This window comes from Salvelinus namaycush, chromosome 19 (assembly GCF_016432855.1).
Source record: "Salvelinus namaycush isolate Seneca chromosome 19, SaNama_1.0, whole genome shotgun sequence".
Lineage (NCBI taxonomy): Eukaryota > Metazoa > Chordata > Actinopteri > Salmoniformes > Salmonidae > Salvelinus > Salvelinus namaycush.
The window spans coordinates 32,574,817-32,593,432 of NC_052325.1; the positions used below are offsets into that span (position 1 = coordinate 32,574,817).

Here is an 18,616-nt window from a genome sequence, read left to right on the forward strand (position 1 = left end):
GGGGAGCTGCAGTCAGGTGTGCAGGCTTTTGTTCAAGCGCAGCACTAAAATCTGATTCCCATCCAGGACCAGGACTGTTGTAGATCAGGGTGGTAATTATTAGGGCACGCAACATGAAAAATGTGCGTTTCTTACTGGACAAGTCCAGGTAGCCGTTCCCTGGTTCTGTTCGTTTTCTTCTGTTAATGATCATGACCCAGGAGATTAGAACAGGAGAGGAAGCCATCTGAGGTCATTGAGATGCAAGTTAGGAGTTTTGCTCCTGTCTTGTGGGAGAAACACACCTCACTTCCGCTGTCCTGTCCACCTCCACTCTGTCCAGACCACCTCCACTCTGTCCTGACCACCTCCACTCTGTCCTGACCACCTCCACTCTGTCCAGACCATCTCCATTCTGTCCTGACCACCTCCACTCTGTCCAGACCACCTCCACTCTGTCCTGACCACCTCCACTCTGTCCAGATCACCTCCACTCTGTCCAGACCACCTCCACTCTGTCCTGACCACCTCCACTCTGTCCAGACCACCTCCACTCTGTCCAGACCACCTCCACTCTGTCCAGATCACCTCCACTCTGTCCTGACCACCTCCACTCTGTCCAGACCACCTCCACTCTGTCCAGACCACCTCCACTCTGTCCTGACCACCTCCACTCTGTCCAGACCACCTCCACTCTGTCCAGACCACCTCCACTCTGTCCAGATCACCTCCACTCTGTCCTGACCACCTCCACTCTGTCCAGACCACCTCCACTCTGTCCAGACCACCTCCACTCTGTCCTGACCACCTCCACTCTGTCCAGACCACCTCCACTCTGTCCTGACCACCTCCACTCTGTCCAGACCATCTCCACTCTGTCCAGATCACCTCCACTCTGTCCAGATCACCTCCACTCTGTCCAGATCACCTCCACTCTGTCCAGATCACCTCCACTCTGTCCAGACCACCTCCACTCTGTCCTGTCCATCCTCTACATGTCTGGCCCTCTGTCTGCCGGCCTGCTAGAGGGCACTGTGCAGCCAGGTGCTTTGTTTCATCATCACAATGCAACCACAGAGACTACCTTGACAAGCATCTCTTTCTATATGCCCAGAACTTTCTATATGGAACAACTAGCTTGCTAGCTAATGGACAGTGTTTTGGCCTGAGTTGACTCTCGACTCTACCCTCTTCTCTCTGTCCTTGGCATTCAGTCCTAAAGTTTAGGGATTAAATTGGGACTAGGAGTCAGAATGCGTTAATGTCACGCCATTGCTACACAAAGCTTTCATGAGGAGGCCAGATAGCGAGAGAAACATTGAACATCCATACTCACCTTTACCAGGACCCTGTTCCAATACGTTCGAAATCCAACCTTCCTTTTACTTATCCAATCACATACAGATTCATGACTAGATTAAAGGGGGAGGAAAGAAGGGTGTCTAAGTATTTGAACAGGGCCTTAGTCTACACCGTCTCTGAGTAATGTATATCCACTGACAGTTGTCACATGGCTCGATAGTGAATGATCCTTCTGTGTGTTAGTTCATAAGGATGATGTGTGTGTGTGTGCTTGAGTGTGCATGCATGTGTGTGTGTTTGTCATTGCTGAGACCTCACAAACAGACTCACACACATACACGTGATACCAGCCATGTCATGACAGCCAAAAGTGCTTGAAGAGGGGGAAATGTTTATGTTGGCATGCCACACACAAGCTCTCAGACCCCCACCGCCCACACACACACATACTCTGGCTAGTGTCCCCATCCTGCTCTTAAACCATCCCTGGAGAGTGTCATAAACAGGGCATTTCTCTGACGGCTGCAGCCTTTAAGGACGAACACACACACACACACACACACACACACACACACACACACACACACACACACACACACACACACACACACACACACACACACACACACACACACACACACACACACACACACACACTAGGGGCATTCCTCTACTATAACAGCGGCAGCTGCACTGTAGTTGGCCTCCAGCCCTTTAAGAGCTCAGCGGCAGGGCAGGCAGTAGTGATGTCATCATCCGGCAGGTTGTGTGTTTGGATATCATGTTCCTATTAGCAGGTCCTGGCTCGTCTGCTCTCTGCTGACTGACTGAATGGGGCTGTTCCAACATTGACTTGGGATAATCTGCTCTCATTCATCGTGTGTGTGTGTGTGTGTGTGTGTGTGTGTGTGTGTGTGTGTGTGTGTGTGTGTGTGTGTGTGTGTGTGTGTGTGTGTGTGTGTGTGTGTGTGTGTGTGTGTGTGTGTGTGTGTGTGTCTCACTCAGTAGTAGCCGTGTGTTTGAGTCTGTGCCAGAGGTGGGATAAACAACCGCTATTCTTCAATCTACGTCATCAGGTCTATAGTTAGTTGTTGAATTAATCAAGATCATCATTAGCATGTCGCTTTGGCCTGCTTCTTATTACTATTGCAATAGACATAAGGCTCATTATAGCTCCTTCATATAGAATAATGCATAATGCTTATAGCAGTTCATATAACACAGGAGTGGCCAACCTTCCTCCTGGACTGCTGTACTGGGTGTGCAAGCTTTTGATCCAGCCCTGCGCCAACACCCCAGATAAAACTTATCAAGTTCCTGACGAGCAGCTGATTAGCTGAATCAGAGGTGTTAAAGCAGGGCTGGAGCAAAAACCCTGCACACCTAGTAGGAAGGTTACCTAGCCCTGATAGAACATGTGATCATGTATAATGCTTATAGCTCTTCATACAGAGTAAGTATATGATACTGCATGATGTCATCCCAGTTCTGATCTGTTGCCCAATTATTGCAAAAAATATTAGAATTCGGCTGCCTGTGTAAACACAGCCTAAGATTCAGGGTTGTGGTCAGTTTAATTTCTATTCATTAGGGATTGAATCTAAACATTGGATGTTTAAGTGCTTTTAACTCAGATTTATGTAAATCATGCGTTATGATCTATAGGGAAATTGTTGTGTGCACAACTCTCAAGTCAGTATTTGTCCCATTATGATTTCAAAATGGCTTTTCTTTTTTGGTCTAGGTCAATTAAGATTGACCCCAGCCCTGAAGTCAATATTTAAGATAATGCTCCCATAGATCTGCCTTCATAGTAGTCAAGGGTTAAGATAAGAGATGTTTTGTGTATCAGCATTTTGTGTGTTTTATCATACTCCGAGTACTCAATCTGGTGTTCTGTTTGGTCTTCCTCCTCTCCTCTTCTCTTCTCTTCTCTTCTTCCACCTATCCTCTCTTCTCCTCTCTCTTCTTCCTCCTCTCCTTTATCATTTCCTCTCCTTTTCCCCGTCTCTTCTTCCTCTGCTCTCTTCTCCTCTCGCCTCTTCCTCATCTTCTTCCTCTCCTCTCTCCTCTCATCTTTCTTCTCTCCTACAGTCTCTGATATTTGACGAGGTGGACCTATCAGATGCCAGTGTGGCTGAGTCCAGCACTAAGAATGTCAACAACAGCTTCACGGTGAGATTCTACATGAATGCACGCACACACACACAATCAAATCAAACTTTTGTTTATTTGTCGCATGTACAGGATACAACAGGTGTAAAAAAACATGAGAATGTACACTACATACAAGGTCACTGCCAATATCATATCAATGTGCAGTGATACAGTGGTAGTAGGTAGGTACATGTAGGCAGGGGTAAAAGTGACTAGGCAGCAGGATAAATATTATAATAATAGTAGCAACAGTGTCTAAACTGCCTGTTGATGTCTAGCCAGTGTGTGTGTGTGTGTGTGTGTGTGTGTGTGTGTGTGTGTGTGTGTGTGTGTGTGTGTGTGTGTGTGTGTGTGTGTGTGTGTGTGTGTGTGTGTGTGTGTGTGTGTGTGTGTGTGTGTGTGTGTGTGTGTGTGTGTGTGTGTGTGTGTGTGTGTGTGTGTGTGTGTGTGCGCGTGTGTGTGCCGACACACACACACAGTGGCTAGACATCAACAGGCAGTTTAGTTCTCTTTATCTTCAACATTAGGTTGCGCTGCAGATCAATGTGCTATGCTAAGGCCACCAAAGTCTTATGTTGATGATGATTGCTTCAATGTGGTGTGTGTGTGAGATGTAAGAAAACATCTTGTCATCTGGGATGCAATCTGACAGGGAACAGTGAGTGTGTTCTTGTTTTTCTATTAATGTTCTCTCACACTCACTCACTCACACACACACGTGTGCACAAGCTCAAAGGAGTGAGTGAGGGCATGTCTTTCTATAAATGTCCGCCCTCTCCCCTGCCGTTGCTATAAAAAGAAAGGAGAAGGAGGAGAGAGTGAGGAGAGGAGTAAGAGAGAGAGTTCAGAGGAGAACACAGAGCTATTTTTAGCATCGCCTTTAGTGCTTCGCTGAGCATGTTTGGGATGACTTGACTGCTGGCATATTGGTTTGTGTGTGTGTTTGCGTGTCTGCCTGCTTACTTGACCCCATGACGAAATCCATTTTTGAAGATCTTCCCCAAGTGGTCAAGCAGTGACGAGCTCCGAATACATCGATTCGCTCAAGGTCGATACTTCTAAAAATCTAAATAGTTAAACACTTACCTTGTACCTATGTTTGTCCTCTGTAGTTGTGTGCCTTTCTTTGTTTGCTGAAATCCATATAAAACGTTTGCCAAATACAACCACGACTGTTTCCTGGTTTCTGTTGCTATAAAATGGTAACTGTGTCAATTGAATCTCAGATTACGTAGGGTAATGTACATTTTAGAGCCATCTTAGAGCAACAAAAGACGAGGAAACGGTCGGTGGTTGTTCTTGACAAAAGTTTTGTTAAAAAGTATGGATTTCAGAAAACAAAGAAGGTAAGCGTTTCATAATAGCATTTTTTAAAAGTATTGACCTTGGGATAATCATTGTAGTTGGCGCTGAATTTCACAAAGCCTGGTTTCTGCTCCACTCCGTTGGTGGAGCTCATCAGAAACTTCCTTCACCATGGAATTGAGTTTAGTTAACTACCCCCTTGCAGGCTTGTATATTTGTGTGTATGTGTGTGTGTTTGCGTGTCTGCCTGCATGAAAACTTGTGTGTGTGTGTGTTGGGCACGTGCAGTGCAGGGGAATGCACATGATATCTAATGTTTGCTATGAGTCACTGGAGTGGGGTGCAGCTTATAGAGAGGTCAGCACAACCCTCAGAATGACTGTAGAGACAAACCACATCAGAGAGAGGGATTGGGGGATTGGGAGGGGAGAGAGGGATTGGGAGGGGAGAGAGGGATTGGGAGGGGAGAGAGGGATTGGGAGGGGAGAGAAGGATTGGGAGGGGAGAGAGGGATTGGGAGGGGAGAGAGGGATTGGGAGGGGAGAGAAGGATTGGGAGGGGAGAGAGGGATTGGGAGGGGAGAGAGGGATTGGAGGGGAGAGAGGGATTGGGAGGGGAGAGAGGGATTGGGAGGAGAGAGAGGGATTCTAATGGGAGGAGAGAGAGGGATTCTAACGGGAGGAGAGAGAGGGATTCTAATGGGAGGAGAGAAAGGGATTCTAATGGGAGGAGAGAGAGGGATTCTAATGGGAGGAGAGAGAGGGATTCTAATGGGAGGAGAGAGAGGGATTCTAATGGGAGGGGAGAAAGGGATTCGGAGGGGAGAAAGGGATTGGGAGGGGAGAGAGGGATTGGGAGGGGAGAGAGGGATTGGGAGGGGAGAAAGGGATTGGGAGGAGAGAGAGGGATTCTAATGGGAGGGGAGAGAGGGATTGGGAGGGGAGAGAGGGATTGGGAGGGGAGAGAGGGATTGGGAGGGGAGAGAGGGATTGGGAGGGGAGAAAGGGATTGGGAGGGGAGAGAGGGATTGGGAGGGGAGAGAGGGATTGGGAGGGGAGAAAGGGATTGGGAGGGGAGAGAGGGATTGGGAGGGGAGAGAGGGATTGGGAGGGGAGAGAGGGATTGGGAGGGGAGAAAGGGATGGAAAGAGAGGGAGGGTTAGAGAGTGAAAGAAAGCTGCAAAGGACAGGGGGATGGATGGAGAGAAAAAGAAAGCGGGAGAGGGAAGGAGAGATGGGGACAGCAGAGAGAGGAAAAACAAGGGACAGAGAGAAAGAGCGAAATGAAAAGGGAGAGTAAGAGAGTGAGAAAGGAAGAGAGATTTAATAGCACAGAAGTTTTTCTAACTCTCTCTAACCAAACACATTCCACTATCTCCAGTCCATTTACATGTGCAGACCTTTAAACACCAAGGACAGGGATGTGTTTTGATCACTCTTCAGGGGTGTGTTTTTGATCAGACTGTTCGGGGGTGGGGTGGGGGGGTTGGTCACTCTTCAGGGATGTGTTTTGGGTCAGTTATTTCAAGGGTGCATTTTGGGTCAGGTTATTCAGGGGTGTGTTTTGGGTCAGGCTATTTGGGGGCGGGGGGGTTGGTCACTATTTAGGGATGTGTTTTGGGTTAGGTTATTCAGGGGTGCGTTTTGGGTCAGGTTATTTAGGATGTGTTTTGGGACAGGGTATTCTCTGCTCTCTTCCCCTTTGGGGAATGTGCAATGCTGAACCCCTGGGGTGCATTTATTATAGGAGGGCTCTTCACCTCTGTGTGTGGGTGTGTCTGTGGGTGCGAGAGAGTGAGAGAGAGTGCTGCTCCATGTGACAGTGTGCGTGTGTAGTGCGCTGTTTGTTCCTCAAGCGGCTGAGGATCTGCTGCAGTGAGGGAGACACGCACACACACACACACACACACACACCGAGAGGGGGAGACCAGGCTTCACCATTCAGCACGACCGCACACACTCTCCTTCAGAAAGAGTGAGAGTGGGAGTGGGGGTAAGTGCATTGCAGGATGGCTTTCAGACACAGTTAGTGTTAATGAATACTGCAGTTCATCTGTCTCTATGTCTCTGTCTGTGTGTCTGTGTTGAAAGATGCTGTTGTGGTCTGTGCAGGTTGGTTTGTGCTGGGGATGGGACAGCATGATATAGGGGATGGGACAGCATTATATAGGGGATGGGACAGCGTGATATAGCGGATGGGACAGCGTGATATAGGGGATGAGACAGCATTATATAGGGAGTGGAACAGCATGATATAGGGGATGGGACAGCGTGATATAGGGGATGAGACAGCATTATATAGGGAGTGGGACAGCATGATATAGGGGATGGGACAGCGTGATATAGGGGATGAGACAGCGTGATATAGGGGATGAGACAGCGTGATATAGGGAGTGGGACAGCGTGATAGAGGGAGTGGGACAGCGTGATATAGGGAGTGGGACAGCGTGATAGAGGGAGTGTGATAGAGGGAGTGGGACAGCGTGATAGACGGAGTGGGACAGCGTGATAGAGGGAGTGGGACAGCGTGATAGAGGGAGTGGGACAGCGTGATAGAGGGAGTGGGACAGCGTGATAGAGGGAGTGGGACAGCGTGATAGAGGGAGTGGGACAGCGTGATAGAGGGAGTGGGACAGCGTGATAGAGGGAGTGGGACAGCGTGATAGAGGGAGTGGGACAGCGTGATAGAGGGAGTGGGACAGCGTGATATAGGGAGTGTGATAGAGGGAGTGGGACAGCGTGATAGAGGAGTGGGACAGCGTGATAGAGGGAGTGGGACAGCGTGATAGAGGGAGTGGGACAGCGTGATAGAGGGAGTGTGATAGAGGGAGTGGGACAGCGTGCTAGAGGGAGTGGGACAGCGTGCTAGAGGGAGTGGGACAGCGTGCTAGAGGGAGTGGGACAGCGTGCTAGAGGGAGTGGGACAGCGTGCTAGAGGGAGTGGGACAGCGTGCTAGAGGGAGTGGGACAGCGTGATAGAGGGAGTGGGACAGCGTGCTAGAGGGAGTGGGACAGCGTGCTAGAGGGAGTGGGACAGCGTGCTAGAGGGAGTGGGACAGCGTGATAGAGGGAGTGGGACAGCGTGCTAGAGGGAGTGGGACAGCGTGCTAGAGGGAGTAGGACAGCGTGATAGAGGGAGTGGGACAGCGTGCTAGAGGGAGTGGGACAGCGTGCTAGAGGGAGTGGGACAGCGTGCTAGAGGGAGTGGGACAGCGTGATAGAGGGAGTGGGACAGCGTGATAGAGGGAGTGTGATAGAGGGAGTGGGACAGCGTGCTAGAGGGAGTGGGACAGCGTGCTAGAGGGAGTGGGACAGCGTGCTAGAGGGAGTGGGACAGCGTGCTAGAGGGAGTGGGACAGCGTGCTAGAGGGAGTGGGACAGCGTGCTAGAGGGAGTGGGACAGCGTGCTAGAGGGAGTGGGACAGCGTGCTAGAGGGAGTGGGACAGCGTGCTAGAGGGAGTGGGACAGCGTGCTAGAGGGAGTGGGACAGCGTGATAGAGGGAGTGGGACAGCGTGCTAGAGGGAGTGGGACAGCGTGCTAGAGGGAGTGGGACAGATACTGTTCAGTGCATGGCGTGATAGAACGCATACAGGTTGTATGTTAGCCTTTGTATTATTGATGTCCTTCGTGTCTGTGTCCTTCTCTCTTTCTCTCTCTGTGTGTGTGTGTGTGGGGGGGGGGGGGGGGGGATAGAGGGAGTGGGACAGCGTGATAGAGGGAGTGGGACAGCGTGATAGAGGGAGTGGGACAGCGTGATAGAGGGAGTGGGACAGCGTGATAAAGGGAGTGGGACAGCGTGATAGAGGGAGTGGGACAGCGTGATAGAGGGGGTGGGACAGCGTGATAGAGGGAGTGGGACAGCGTGATAGAGGGAGTGGGACAGCGTGATAGAGGGAGTGGGACAGCGTGATATAGGGAGTGTGATAGAGGGAGTGGGACAGCGTGATAGAGGAGTGGGACAGCGTGATAGAGGGAGTGGGACAGCGTGATAGAGGGAGTGGGACAGCGTGATAGAGGGAGTGTGATAGAGGGAGTGGGACAGCGTGCTAGAGGGAGTGGGACAGCGTGCTAGAGGGAGTGGGACAGCGTGCTAGAGGGAGTGGGACAGCGTGCTAGAGGGAGTGGGACAGCGTGCTAGAGGGAGTGGGACAGCGTGATAGAGGGAGTGGGACAGCGTGCTAGAGGGAGTGGGACAGCGTGCTAGAGGGAGTGGGACAGCGTGCTAGAGGGAGTGGGACAGCGTGCTAGAGGGAGTGGGACAGCGTGCTAGAGGGAGTGGGACAGCGTGCTAGAGGGAGTGGGACAGCGTGATAGAGGGAGTGGGACAGCGTGCTAGAGGGAGTGGGACAGCGTGCTAGAGGGAGTGGGACAGCGTGCTAGAGGGAGTGGGACAGCGTGATAGAGGGAGTGGGACAGCGTGATAGAGGGAGTGTGATAGAGGGAGTGGGACAGCGTGCTAGAGGGAGTGGGACAGCGTGCTAGAGGGAGTGGGACAGCGTGATAGAGGGAGTGGGACAGCGTGCTAGAGGGAGTGGGACAGCGTGCTAGAGGGAGTGGGACAGCGTGCTAGAGGGAGTGGGACAGATACTGTTCAGTGCATGGCGTGATAGAACGCATACAGGTTGTATGTTAGCCTTTGTATTATTGATGTCCTTCGTGTCTGTGTCCTTCTCTCTTTCTCTCTCTGTGTGTGTGTGTGTGGGGGGGGGGGGGGGGGGGGATAGAGGGAGTGGGACAGCGTGATAGAGGGAGTGGGACAGCGTGATAGAGTGAGTGGGACAGCGTGATAGAGGGAGTGGGACAGCGTGATAGAGGGAGTGGGACAGCGTGATAGAGGGAGTGGGACAGCGTGGTAGAGGGGGTGGGACAGCGTGATAGAGGGAGTGGGACAGCGTGATAGAGGGAGTGGGACAGCGTGATATAGGGAGTGTGATAGAGGGAGTGGGACAGCGTGATAGAGGAGTGGGACAGCGTGATAGAGGGAGTGGGACAGCGTGATAGAGGGAGTGGGACAGCGTGATAGAGGGAGTGGGACAGCGTGATAGAGGGAGTGGGACAGCGTGATAGAGGGAGTGGGACAGCGTGATAGAGGGAGTGGGACAGCGTGATAGAGGGGGTGGGACAGCGTGATAGAGGGAGTGGGACAGCGTGATAGAGGGAGTGGGACAGCGTGATATAGGGAGTGTGATAGAGGGAGTGGGACAGCGTGATAGAGGAGTGGGACAGCGTGCTAGAGGGAGTGGGACAGCGTGATAGAGGGAGTGGGACAGCGTGATAGAGGGAGTGTGATAGAGGGAGTGGGACAGCGTGCTAGAGGGAGTGGGACAGCGTGCTAGAGGGAGTGGGACAGCGTGATAGAGGGAGTGGGACAGCGTGCTAGAGGGAGTGGGACAGCGTGCTAGAGGGAGTGGGACAGCGTGCTAGAGGGAGTGGGACAGCGTGCTAGAGGGAGTGGGACAGCGTGATAGAGGGAGTGGGACAGCGTGCTAGAGGGAGTGGGACAGCGTGCTAGAGGGAGTGGGACAGCGTGATAGAGGGAGTGGGACAGCGTGCTAGAGGGAGTGGGACAGCGTGATAGAGGGAGTGGGACAGCGTGCTAGAGGGAGTGGGACAGCGTGCTAGAGGGAGTGGGACAGCGTGCTAGAGGGAGTGGGACAGCGTGATAGAGGGAGTGGGACAGCGTGCTAGAGGGAGTGGGACAGCGTGCTAGAGGGAGTGGGACAGCGTGCTAGAGGGAGTGGGACAGCGTGCTAGAGGGAGTGGGACAGCGTGCTAGAGGGAGTGGGACAGCGTGCTAGAGGGAGTGGGACAGATACTGTTCAGTGCATGGCGTGATAGAACGCATACAGGTTGTATGTTAGCCTTTGTATTATTGATGTCCTTCGTGTCTGTGTCCTTCTCTCTTTCTCTCTCTGTGTGTGTGTGTGGGGGGGGGGGGGGGGGCAGCAGCATGGTCCTCTGAATTTAAGATGTGTTGAAACGATTTGGTTACTGAGGTGTGTGTGTGTGTGTGTGTACGTGCTGCTTGCGTGCGCTTGTGTGTATGTGTTTGTGTATGCGGGTAGTGTGTGTGTATGTAGTGTGGGGGGCTGCTGTGAATATAAGATGAGATGTATCTGGGGGAAGCACCTTGCGGTACATATGAGGGTGCTTGCTACGGATTCTGCATGGATACTAGGCTCAGATAAAGGATTATTGTTTCGTAGGGGCTTTAATGTCCTCGAATTTAACCCTTTATGTGGCGTGGAAATAGACATTGTGTGTATTGGCTATATTGTGTATTTTCTCAATTTTCTGATTGTTAGCTGCTGATGTAGATTTTTGATTGTATGTAGTAATAGGTTTCTATTCATGAAAAAATATATATTAGTCATGAATCAAAACGTCTGCACATGCACAATAACCGTGTGAGTCTGCTTGTGTGTGAGTATGTGCGTGTGCGTGTGTGTGAGTCTGTGCGCGTGTGTTTGTGTGAGTCTGCGCATGTGTTTGTGTGAGTCTGTGCGCGTTTGTGTGAGTCTGCGCGTGTGTTTGTGTGAGTCTGAGCGTGTGTTTGTGTGAGTCTGCGCGTGTGTTTGTGTGAGTCTGCGCGTGTGTTTGTGTGAGTCTGCGCGTGTGTTTGTGTGAGTCTGCGCGTGTGTTTGTGTGAGTCTGCGCGTGTGTTTGTGTGAGTCTGCGCGTGTGTTTGTGTGAGTCTGCGCGTGTGTTTGTGTGAGTCTGCGCGCGTGTGTGAGTCTGTGCGCGTGTGTTTGTGTGAGTCTGCGCGTGTGTTTGTGTGAGTCTGTGCGCGTTTGTGAGTCTGCGCGCGTTTGTGAGTCTGCGCGCGTGTGTGAGTCTGCGCGTGTGTTTGTGTGAGTCTGCGCGTGTGTTTGTGTGAGTCTGCGCGTGTGTTTGTGTGAGTCTGCACGTGTGTTTGTGTGAGTCTGCGCGTGTGTTTGTGTGAGTCTGCGCGTGTGTTTGTGTGAGTCTGCGTGTGTGTGTGAGTCTGCGCGTGTGTGTGAGTCTGCGCGCGTGTGTGTGTGAGTCTGCGCGTGTGTGTGTGTGAGTCTGCGCGTGTGTGTGAGAGTCTGCGCGTGTGTGTGTGTGAGAGTCTGCGCGCGTGTGTGAGAGTCTGCGCGCGTGTGTGTGAGTCTGCGCGCGTGTGTGTGAGTCTGCGCGCCTGTGTGTGAGTCTGCATGTGTGTGTGTGTGTCTGTGTGTGTGTGTGTGTGTGTGTGAGTCTGCGTGTGTGTGTCTGGTCCTGTCATGTACCTTTCTGCAAGTGGTAATTCTTCTCTGCTTGTTAGTGAATAGAATATTGTAATGCCTTGCTATTCAATTTAGATGATCAAATCTTGATGGCTCTAATGCTATGATCTCAACTCCAGGCAATTGAACCCTCATTTAGATAGATGATACCCTTGTATTCCAGCCCATTATAGAAGCTGCATGTTAGGTTAGCTTCTGTATGACTCTTGTTAATGTGTTCAAGCAATGAAAACCCAATCTTGATGTGCTTTTCTAGATAACGGGTAGCTGTAGACTCATAGTGGGATCCTCGTGATTCGAGATGACTGTGGGGTTATGAAGAGTCTGCTCTAGAAGGTGAACAATTATTGTTTTTGAAATGATTACCAATCAAACATGGAAAATTAATTGATATGATTATAAATCACACACACACACACACACACACACACACACACACACACACACACACACACACACACACACACACACACACACACACACACACACACACACACACACACACACTCACACACTCACACCTCAACACTCCTCATCTGCCCTTTGACCTAAGCCTGAGGTGGCTCATCAGGGAACTTCTCTCCCTCAAGAGTTTCCAGTGCTATTTATAGAAACACACTCCAGTTTCCCTAGGCAACCATCCTTCATCCCCTACAAGCACACACGCGCGCACACACACACTCTCTCTCTATGTAACCCTGCAGCATCAGGTCACTCTAATCCTAGAGAAAGAAGGGGTCGATTGCAGGGAACAGGCAGAACGTAGCGCAGTGCTACACATTACCACCGGATTTCTTAAAGTGCAACTAACGGGAGATAACATGCACCCCGCGTGTTAAAGCAAACTTGCATGCAACGAAAAACCCACAAGAATAAATCAGCAGATTAGTTCACCTCTAGTTGTTACCAGAGATACTGTATATAATGACGAGATGGTCTTGTCTCCACTCTAACAATGGGAGGCGTTGTCCCAAAGGCGGGAAGGCTTGTTCTGCTTGGTCTAATTAGCCAGCTATATCTAACAAGACACACACACACGCAAACACACACACACACACCCACACACACCGCAACACACACAGAGTGGTCAGTGAGGTTAGTGTGTGACGTACACAGGTGTTTCTTTTATCCGTCAGACAGACAGAGAGCCGCCGTGTGGAGCTGTTTGTCTGTCTGTGGACACATCCGTTCTTTTATCACAACATGATTTATTCATCCACAACAACACCATTACAACGCACAACGGCAACAGTCACATCGCAGGGAAAAGCAGTTGGATCTGCACTGAACCCGTGAAGCTGTAACTGTCCATGTCTCCTAATGGAGAAGACAATATGGCTGACAAATGGCATCAGTCTTATTCTTTTACATGTCATCATGCATTATAGTTACTGTAGATTTCTTGCAGAAAATACTGCTCTAGTACAATGGTGTGTGTGTGTGTGTGTGATCTAACGGCTATGTTTCCACTCCTGGTAATGGGCTCAGAGCCTCAGATGCTGCTGGTCCACAGGGCAGACAGACCTGGACACAGCTGCTGAGATGCAGGGAGGGAGGGATGGATAGCACAGGGAAGGAGGGATGGATAGCACAGGGAGGGAGGGATGAGTGTGGGTGGGCACTGTGACAGAGACTGGGTAATTATCAGGTGAAAATATACAAATAGATCTAAATTGGTGTATGCGTGCATTTGTGGGTGTATGCATGTGCGCTTTGTTAGAAGGCGTTTTAGTGTGTTGTGTGGCACTTTTTTTGTGTTGGAGGTTTTTTGTTGCAGTGTTTGTGTGTGCGTGTGTGTTACGGTCATCTTTATTAGAAAGTGTTTGTGTGTGTTGCTGCGTGTTGCTGTGTGGACCCCCTGCCTCGAGTCTCCCAGCACTGAATCCTTGTCAGCCGTGTTAACACCCCCTCTATCGCTACCTAAAAGGACAACAGCGAGAGGAAGAGGGGGATAGAAAGAGGAGAGAAAATGGTTAGGGATAAAAGATAGGAGAGGATATAGAGAAGGCCGAGAGAGAGAAGAGAAAGAAATAAGGCAGAGGGAGAAAAGAAGAGAGGAGGGAGAGATAGAGAAGCGATAGAAGATAAGACCGAGTGATGAATAAGTGATGAATGTTGAAAGGGTTGTGTCTGTAATGTCTGTCTGTCTGTCTGTCTGTCTACTGGGAGCCTCTCCCTCCCTCCCTCCCTCAGCCTGGAGAGAGAGGGAAAGAGAGGAGGAGGAGGGGGCGATGGGCTCTCGGCCTTTACCAAGGCACTCCGCCTGTCACCTCGCCTCAGACTCAAAACAGAGGGAGTGTGAGCGGGCAGACAGAGAGAGAGAGAAGGGAGGGGGGATAAGTGATAAGGGAAAGAGTGAGGACATGTTTGAGGGGGCTGAGAAAGAGAGAGAGACAGGGCAAGCTAGCGCAAGGAAATGTTGCGGGGAAAAAGAACGAGAGCGAGGCAGATCGTGAGCGCCTAAGAGAAAGAGGGAGAGAAAGCGAGGGAGGGGGCTTGTCCTCACTCCCCTCTTAAAGACGGAGAGCGGATCTCCCGCCGGCTCAGAGGCTAGGCAGAGGAGACGTCCGTACACTCATCATCCTTGTCTCTCCATCTCTCTATCCATCTATCCATCCATCCATCCATCTATCCATCCAGGTGATCACTCCATTCCGCAGGCTCATCCTCTGTGCGGAGAACAGGAAAGAGATGGAGGACTGGATCAGCTCGCTGAAGTCCGTCCAGTCCAGAGAGCATTACGAGGTAAGACCCGATCCATTCCCTGTTCTCTATAGCAACAGATCCACTGCCTGTGTGAGAGCGGGAGAGAATAAGAGGGGAGGCATGGAGAGAGGGGGAAGCAGATAATTGGGAAAAGGAGAGGAGATGGAATGGGAAGGAGAGAGGTGGTATGCAGGGTGTTGCAGAAAACAATAGATCTTTGATCTGAGCATTGGTTTACTGTGGAGGCTTATGATGATGTCAGTTTCTGCTGTTTAGATAGCAGTTATTTTGTCGTTATATATTGTTGTAATATTGCTATGTTTCTATTGTTTATTTTGGAGATGTGTGTGAGTGGCAGGGTAGTGTAGTGCAGGGTAGCACAGGGTAGCACAGGGTAGTGCAGCATAGTGCAGGGTAGTGTACTCAGTCGGTCCCGTGCTCTGTAGCGTGCTGTGGACTGGAACATCTATTTCACCCACTAAGGGTGGTCGTGGCTGCCCAGCTCACAGGAGGCATACACACATGCACACGCACGCACACGCACACGCACACGCACACGCACACGCACACAAACAGTGTTGTATATACAGGCAGGCTTAACAGGTTTTTACCAGCTAGTGTCTGTCTCCTCTCTCCTTACTCTCTGTGTGTCTTCCCTTACAGAAAAAACACGTGATTTCACATGTTAAATTTCTACATGTTTTGCAATCATGTGAAGTCATGTGAAACCATGTGGTTTTTAGAACACTTCACGTGATGATATTTAACATGAAGTTTCACATGTGGATTTTCACGTGGTCACATAACCTTTCACATCTGAAACCATGTGGCTTTGGAACACTTCACACGTGATGATGTTTCAAAATGTTGTTTCACATATGGCTATATTTCACATGAGATTTCACAGGTGATGCCCTGCAAACAAAAATGTGTCATTTGGATGTCCCCGACACCTTCCACAATTATAGGGTTTACAATTTACATATTTGACACACTTTGACATACACTAAATGACCAAAAGTATGTGGACACCTGCTCGATCGAACATCTCATTCCAAAATCATGGGCATTAATATGGAGTTGGTCCACCCTTTGCTGCAGCCTCCACTCTTCTAGGAAGGCTTTCCACTAGATGTTTGAACATTGCTTCGGGGACTTGCTTCCATTCAGCCACAAGACCATTAGTGAGGTCGGGCACTGATAATGGGCAATTAGACCTGGCTCGCAATCGCCATTCCAATTCATGTCAAAGTTGTTCGATGGGGTTGAGGTCAGGGCACTGTGCAGGCCAGTCAAGTTCTTCCACACCGATCTCAACAAACCATGAAATGGTGACAAACCATGAAACCAACTTTGTGCACGGGGGCCTTGTCATGCTGAAACAGGAAAGGGCCTTCCCCAAACTGTTGCCACAAAGTTGGAAGCACAGAATCGTCTAGAATGTCATTGTATGCTGTAGCGTTAAGATTTCCCTTCACTGTAACTAAGGGACCTAGCCCGAACCATGAAAAACAGCCCCAGACCATTAGTCCTCCTTCACCAAACTTTACAGTTGGAACTATGCATTGGGGCAGGTAGCATTCTCCTGACATCTGCCAAACCCAGATTCGTCCGTCGGGCTGCCAGATAGTGAAGCGTGATTCATCACTGCAGAGAACACGTTTCCACTGCTGCAGAGTCCAATTGCGGAGAGCTTTACACCACTCCAGCCAATGCTTGACATTGCGCATGGTCATCTTAGGCTTGTGTGCGGCTCCTCGGCCATGGAAACTCATTTCATGAAGCGCCCGGCGAACAGTTATTGTGCTGACGTTGCTTCACTCGGGAGTGAGTGTTGCAAACGAGGACAGGCGGTTTTTACACACTATGTGCCTTCAGCACTCAGCAATCCCATTCTGTGAGCTTATGTGGCTTACCACTTCGTGGCTGAGCCGTTGTTGCTCCTAAACATTTCCACTTCACAATAACATGATTTACAGTTGACCGGGGCAGCTCTATCAGGGCAGAAATTTGACGAACTGACTTGTTGAAAAGGTGGCATCCTATGACGGTGCCACGTTGAAAGTCACTCTTCAGTAAGGCCATTCTACTGCTAATGTTTGTCTATGGAGATTGCATGGCGGTGTGCTTGATTTTATACACCTGTCAGCAACGGTTGTGGCTGAAATAGCCAAATCCACTAATTGGAAGGGGTGTCCACATTCTCTTGTGTGTGTATATATATATATATATATATATATATATATATATGTGTGTACCAGATTACATTGTTTATGTTTATTTATATAGTAATTATTATTCAACATGTCCTCACCTGCGATTTGAAGTCATAACCTGTTGGTTTACGGCATTCCAATATTCCTGCTACGCCACCATGTCTGTGTCAATAACACATTTCACCTTTATTCCTACACTTTGGACTTCAAAGTAAATCTCAGCTTTGTTAAAAATACACTCAAGAAAAGCCATTATATTAATCACAGTGATTCAGGAGTAACATTAACACGGTGCATTCGGAAAGTATTCAGACCCCTTGACTTTTTCCACATTCTGATACGTTACAGCCTTATTCTAAAATTGTTTTAAATACATTTTTTCTCTCATCAATCTACACACAATACACCATAATGACAAATGATACAATTTTTGCAAATAAAAAAAATTATACCTTATTTATATAAGTATTCAGACCCTTTGCAATGAGACTCGAAATTGAGCTCAGGTGCATCCTGTTTCCATTGATCATCCTTGAGATGTTTCTACAACTTGATTTAGATTAAATTGATTGGACATGATTTGGAGAGGCACACACCTGTCTATATAAGGTCCCACAGTTGACAGTGCATGTCAAAGCAAAAACCAAGTTATGAGGTTGAAAGAATTGTCCGTAGAGCTCCGAGACAGGATTGTGTCGAGGCACAGATCTGGGGAAGGGTACCAAAACATTTCTGTAGCATTGAGGGTCCCCAAAAACACAGTGGCCTCCATAATTTTTAAATGGAAGATGTTTGGCACCACCAAGATTCTTCCTAGAGCTGGCTGCCCGGCCAAACTGAGCAATCGGGGGAGAAGGGCCTTGGTCAGGGAGGTGACTAAGAACCCGATGGTCACTGACAGAACTCCAGAGTTCCTCTGTGGAGATGGGAGAACCTTCCAGAAGGACAGCCATCTCTGCAGCACTCCACCAATCAGGCCTTTATGGTAGAGTGGCCAGACGGAAGCCACTCTTCAGTAAAAGGCACATGACGGCCCGCTTGGTGTTTGCCTACAGGCACCTAAAAGACTCTCAGACAATGAGAAACACAATTCTCTGGTCTGATGAAACAAAGATTGAACTCTTTGGCCTGAATGCCAAGCGTCACATCTGGAGGAAACCTGGCACCATCGTTACGATGAAGCATGGTGGTGCAAGCATCATGCTGTGGGGATGTTTTTCAGCGGCAGAGACTGGGAGACTAGTCAGGATCGAGGGAAAGATGAACGTAGCAAAGTACAGAGAGATCCTTGATGAAAGCCTGCTCCAGAGCGCTCTGGACCTCAGACTGGAGCAAAGGTTCACCTTCCAACAGGACAACGACCCGAAGCACACAGCCAAGACAATGCAGGAGGGGCTTCGGGACAAGTCTCTGAATGTCCTTGAGAGGCTCAGCCAGAGCCCGGACTTGAACCCGATCAAACATCTCTGGAGAGACCTGAAAATAGCTGTGCAGCAACGCTCCCCATCCAACCTGACAGAGCTTGAGAGGATCTGCAGAGAAGAATGGGAGAAACTCCCCAAATACAGGTGTGCCAAGCTTGACGCGTCATACCCAAGAAGACTCGATGCTGTAATTGCTGCCAAAGGTGCTTCAACAAAGTACTGTAAAGGGTCTGAATACTTATGTAAATGTGATATTTTTCTATTGTTTATTTTTTTAAA

General features: G+C 49.7%; 1 protein-coding gene across 1 annotated transcript in view; it reads left to right on the top strand.

Moving 5' to 3' along the window:
* The window catches only part of dgkh (diacylglycerol kinase, eta), a 79,102-nt gene that overhangs the window by 21,170 nt on the left and 39,316 nt on the right, over positions 1 to 18,616 (top strand). The window contains exons 3-4 of the mRNA XM_039014858.1: positions 3,376 to 3,456; positions 14,632 to 14,736. Coding sequence (XP_038870786.1) covers positions 3,376 to 3,456; positions 14,632 to 14,736 — 186 coding nt within the window. The remainder of the gene's footprint in view (positions 1 to 3,375; positions 3,457 to 14,631; positions 14,737 to 18,616) is intronic.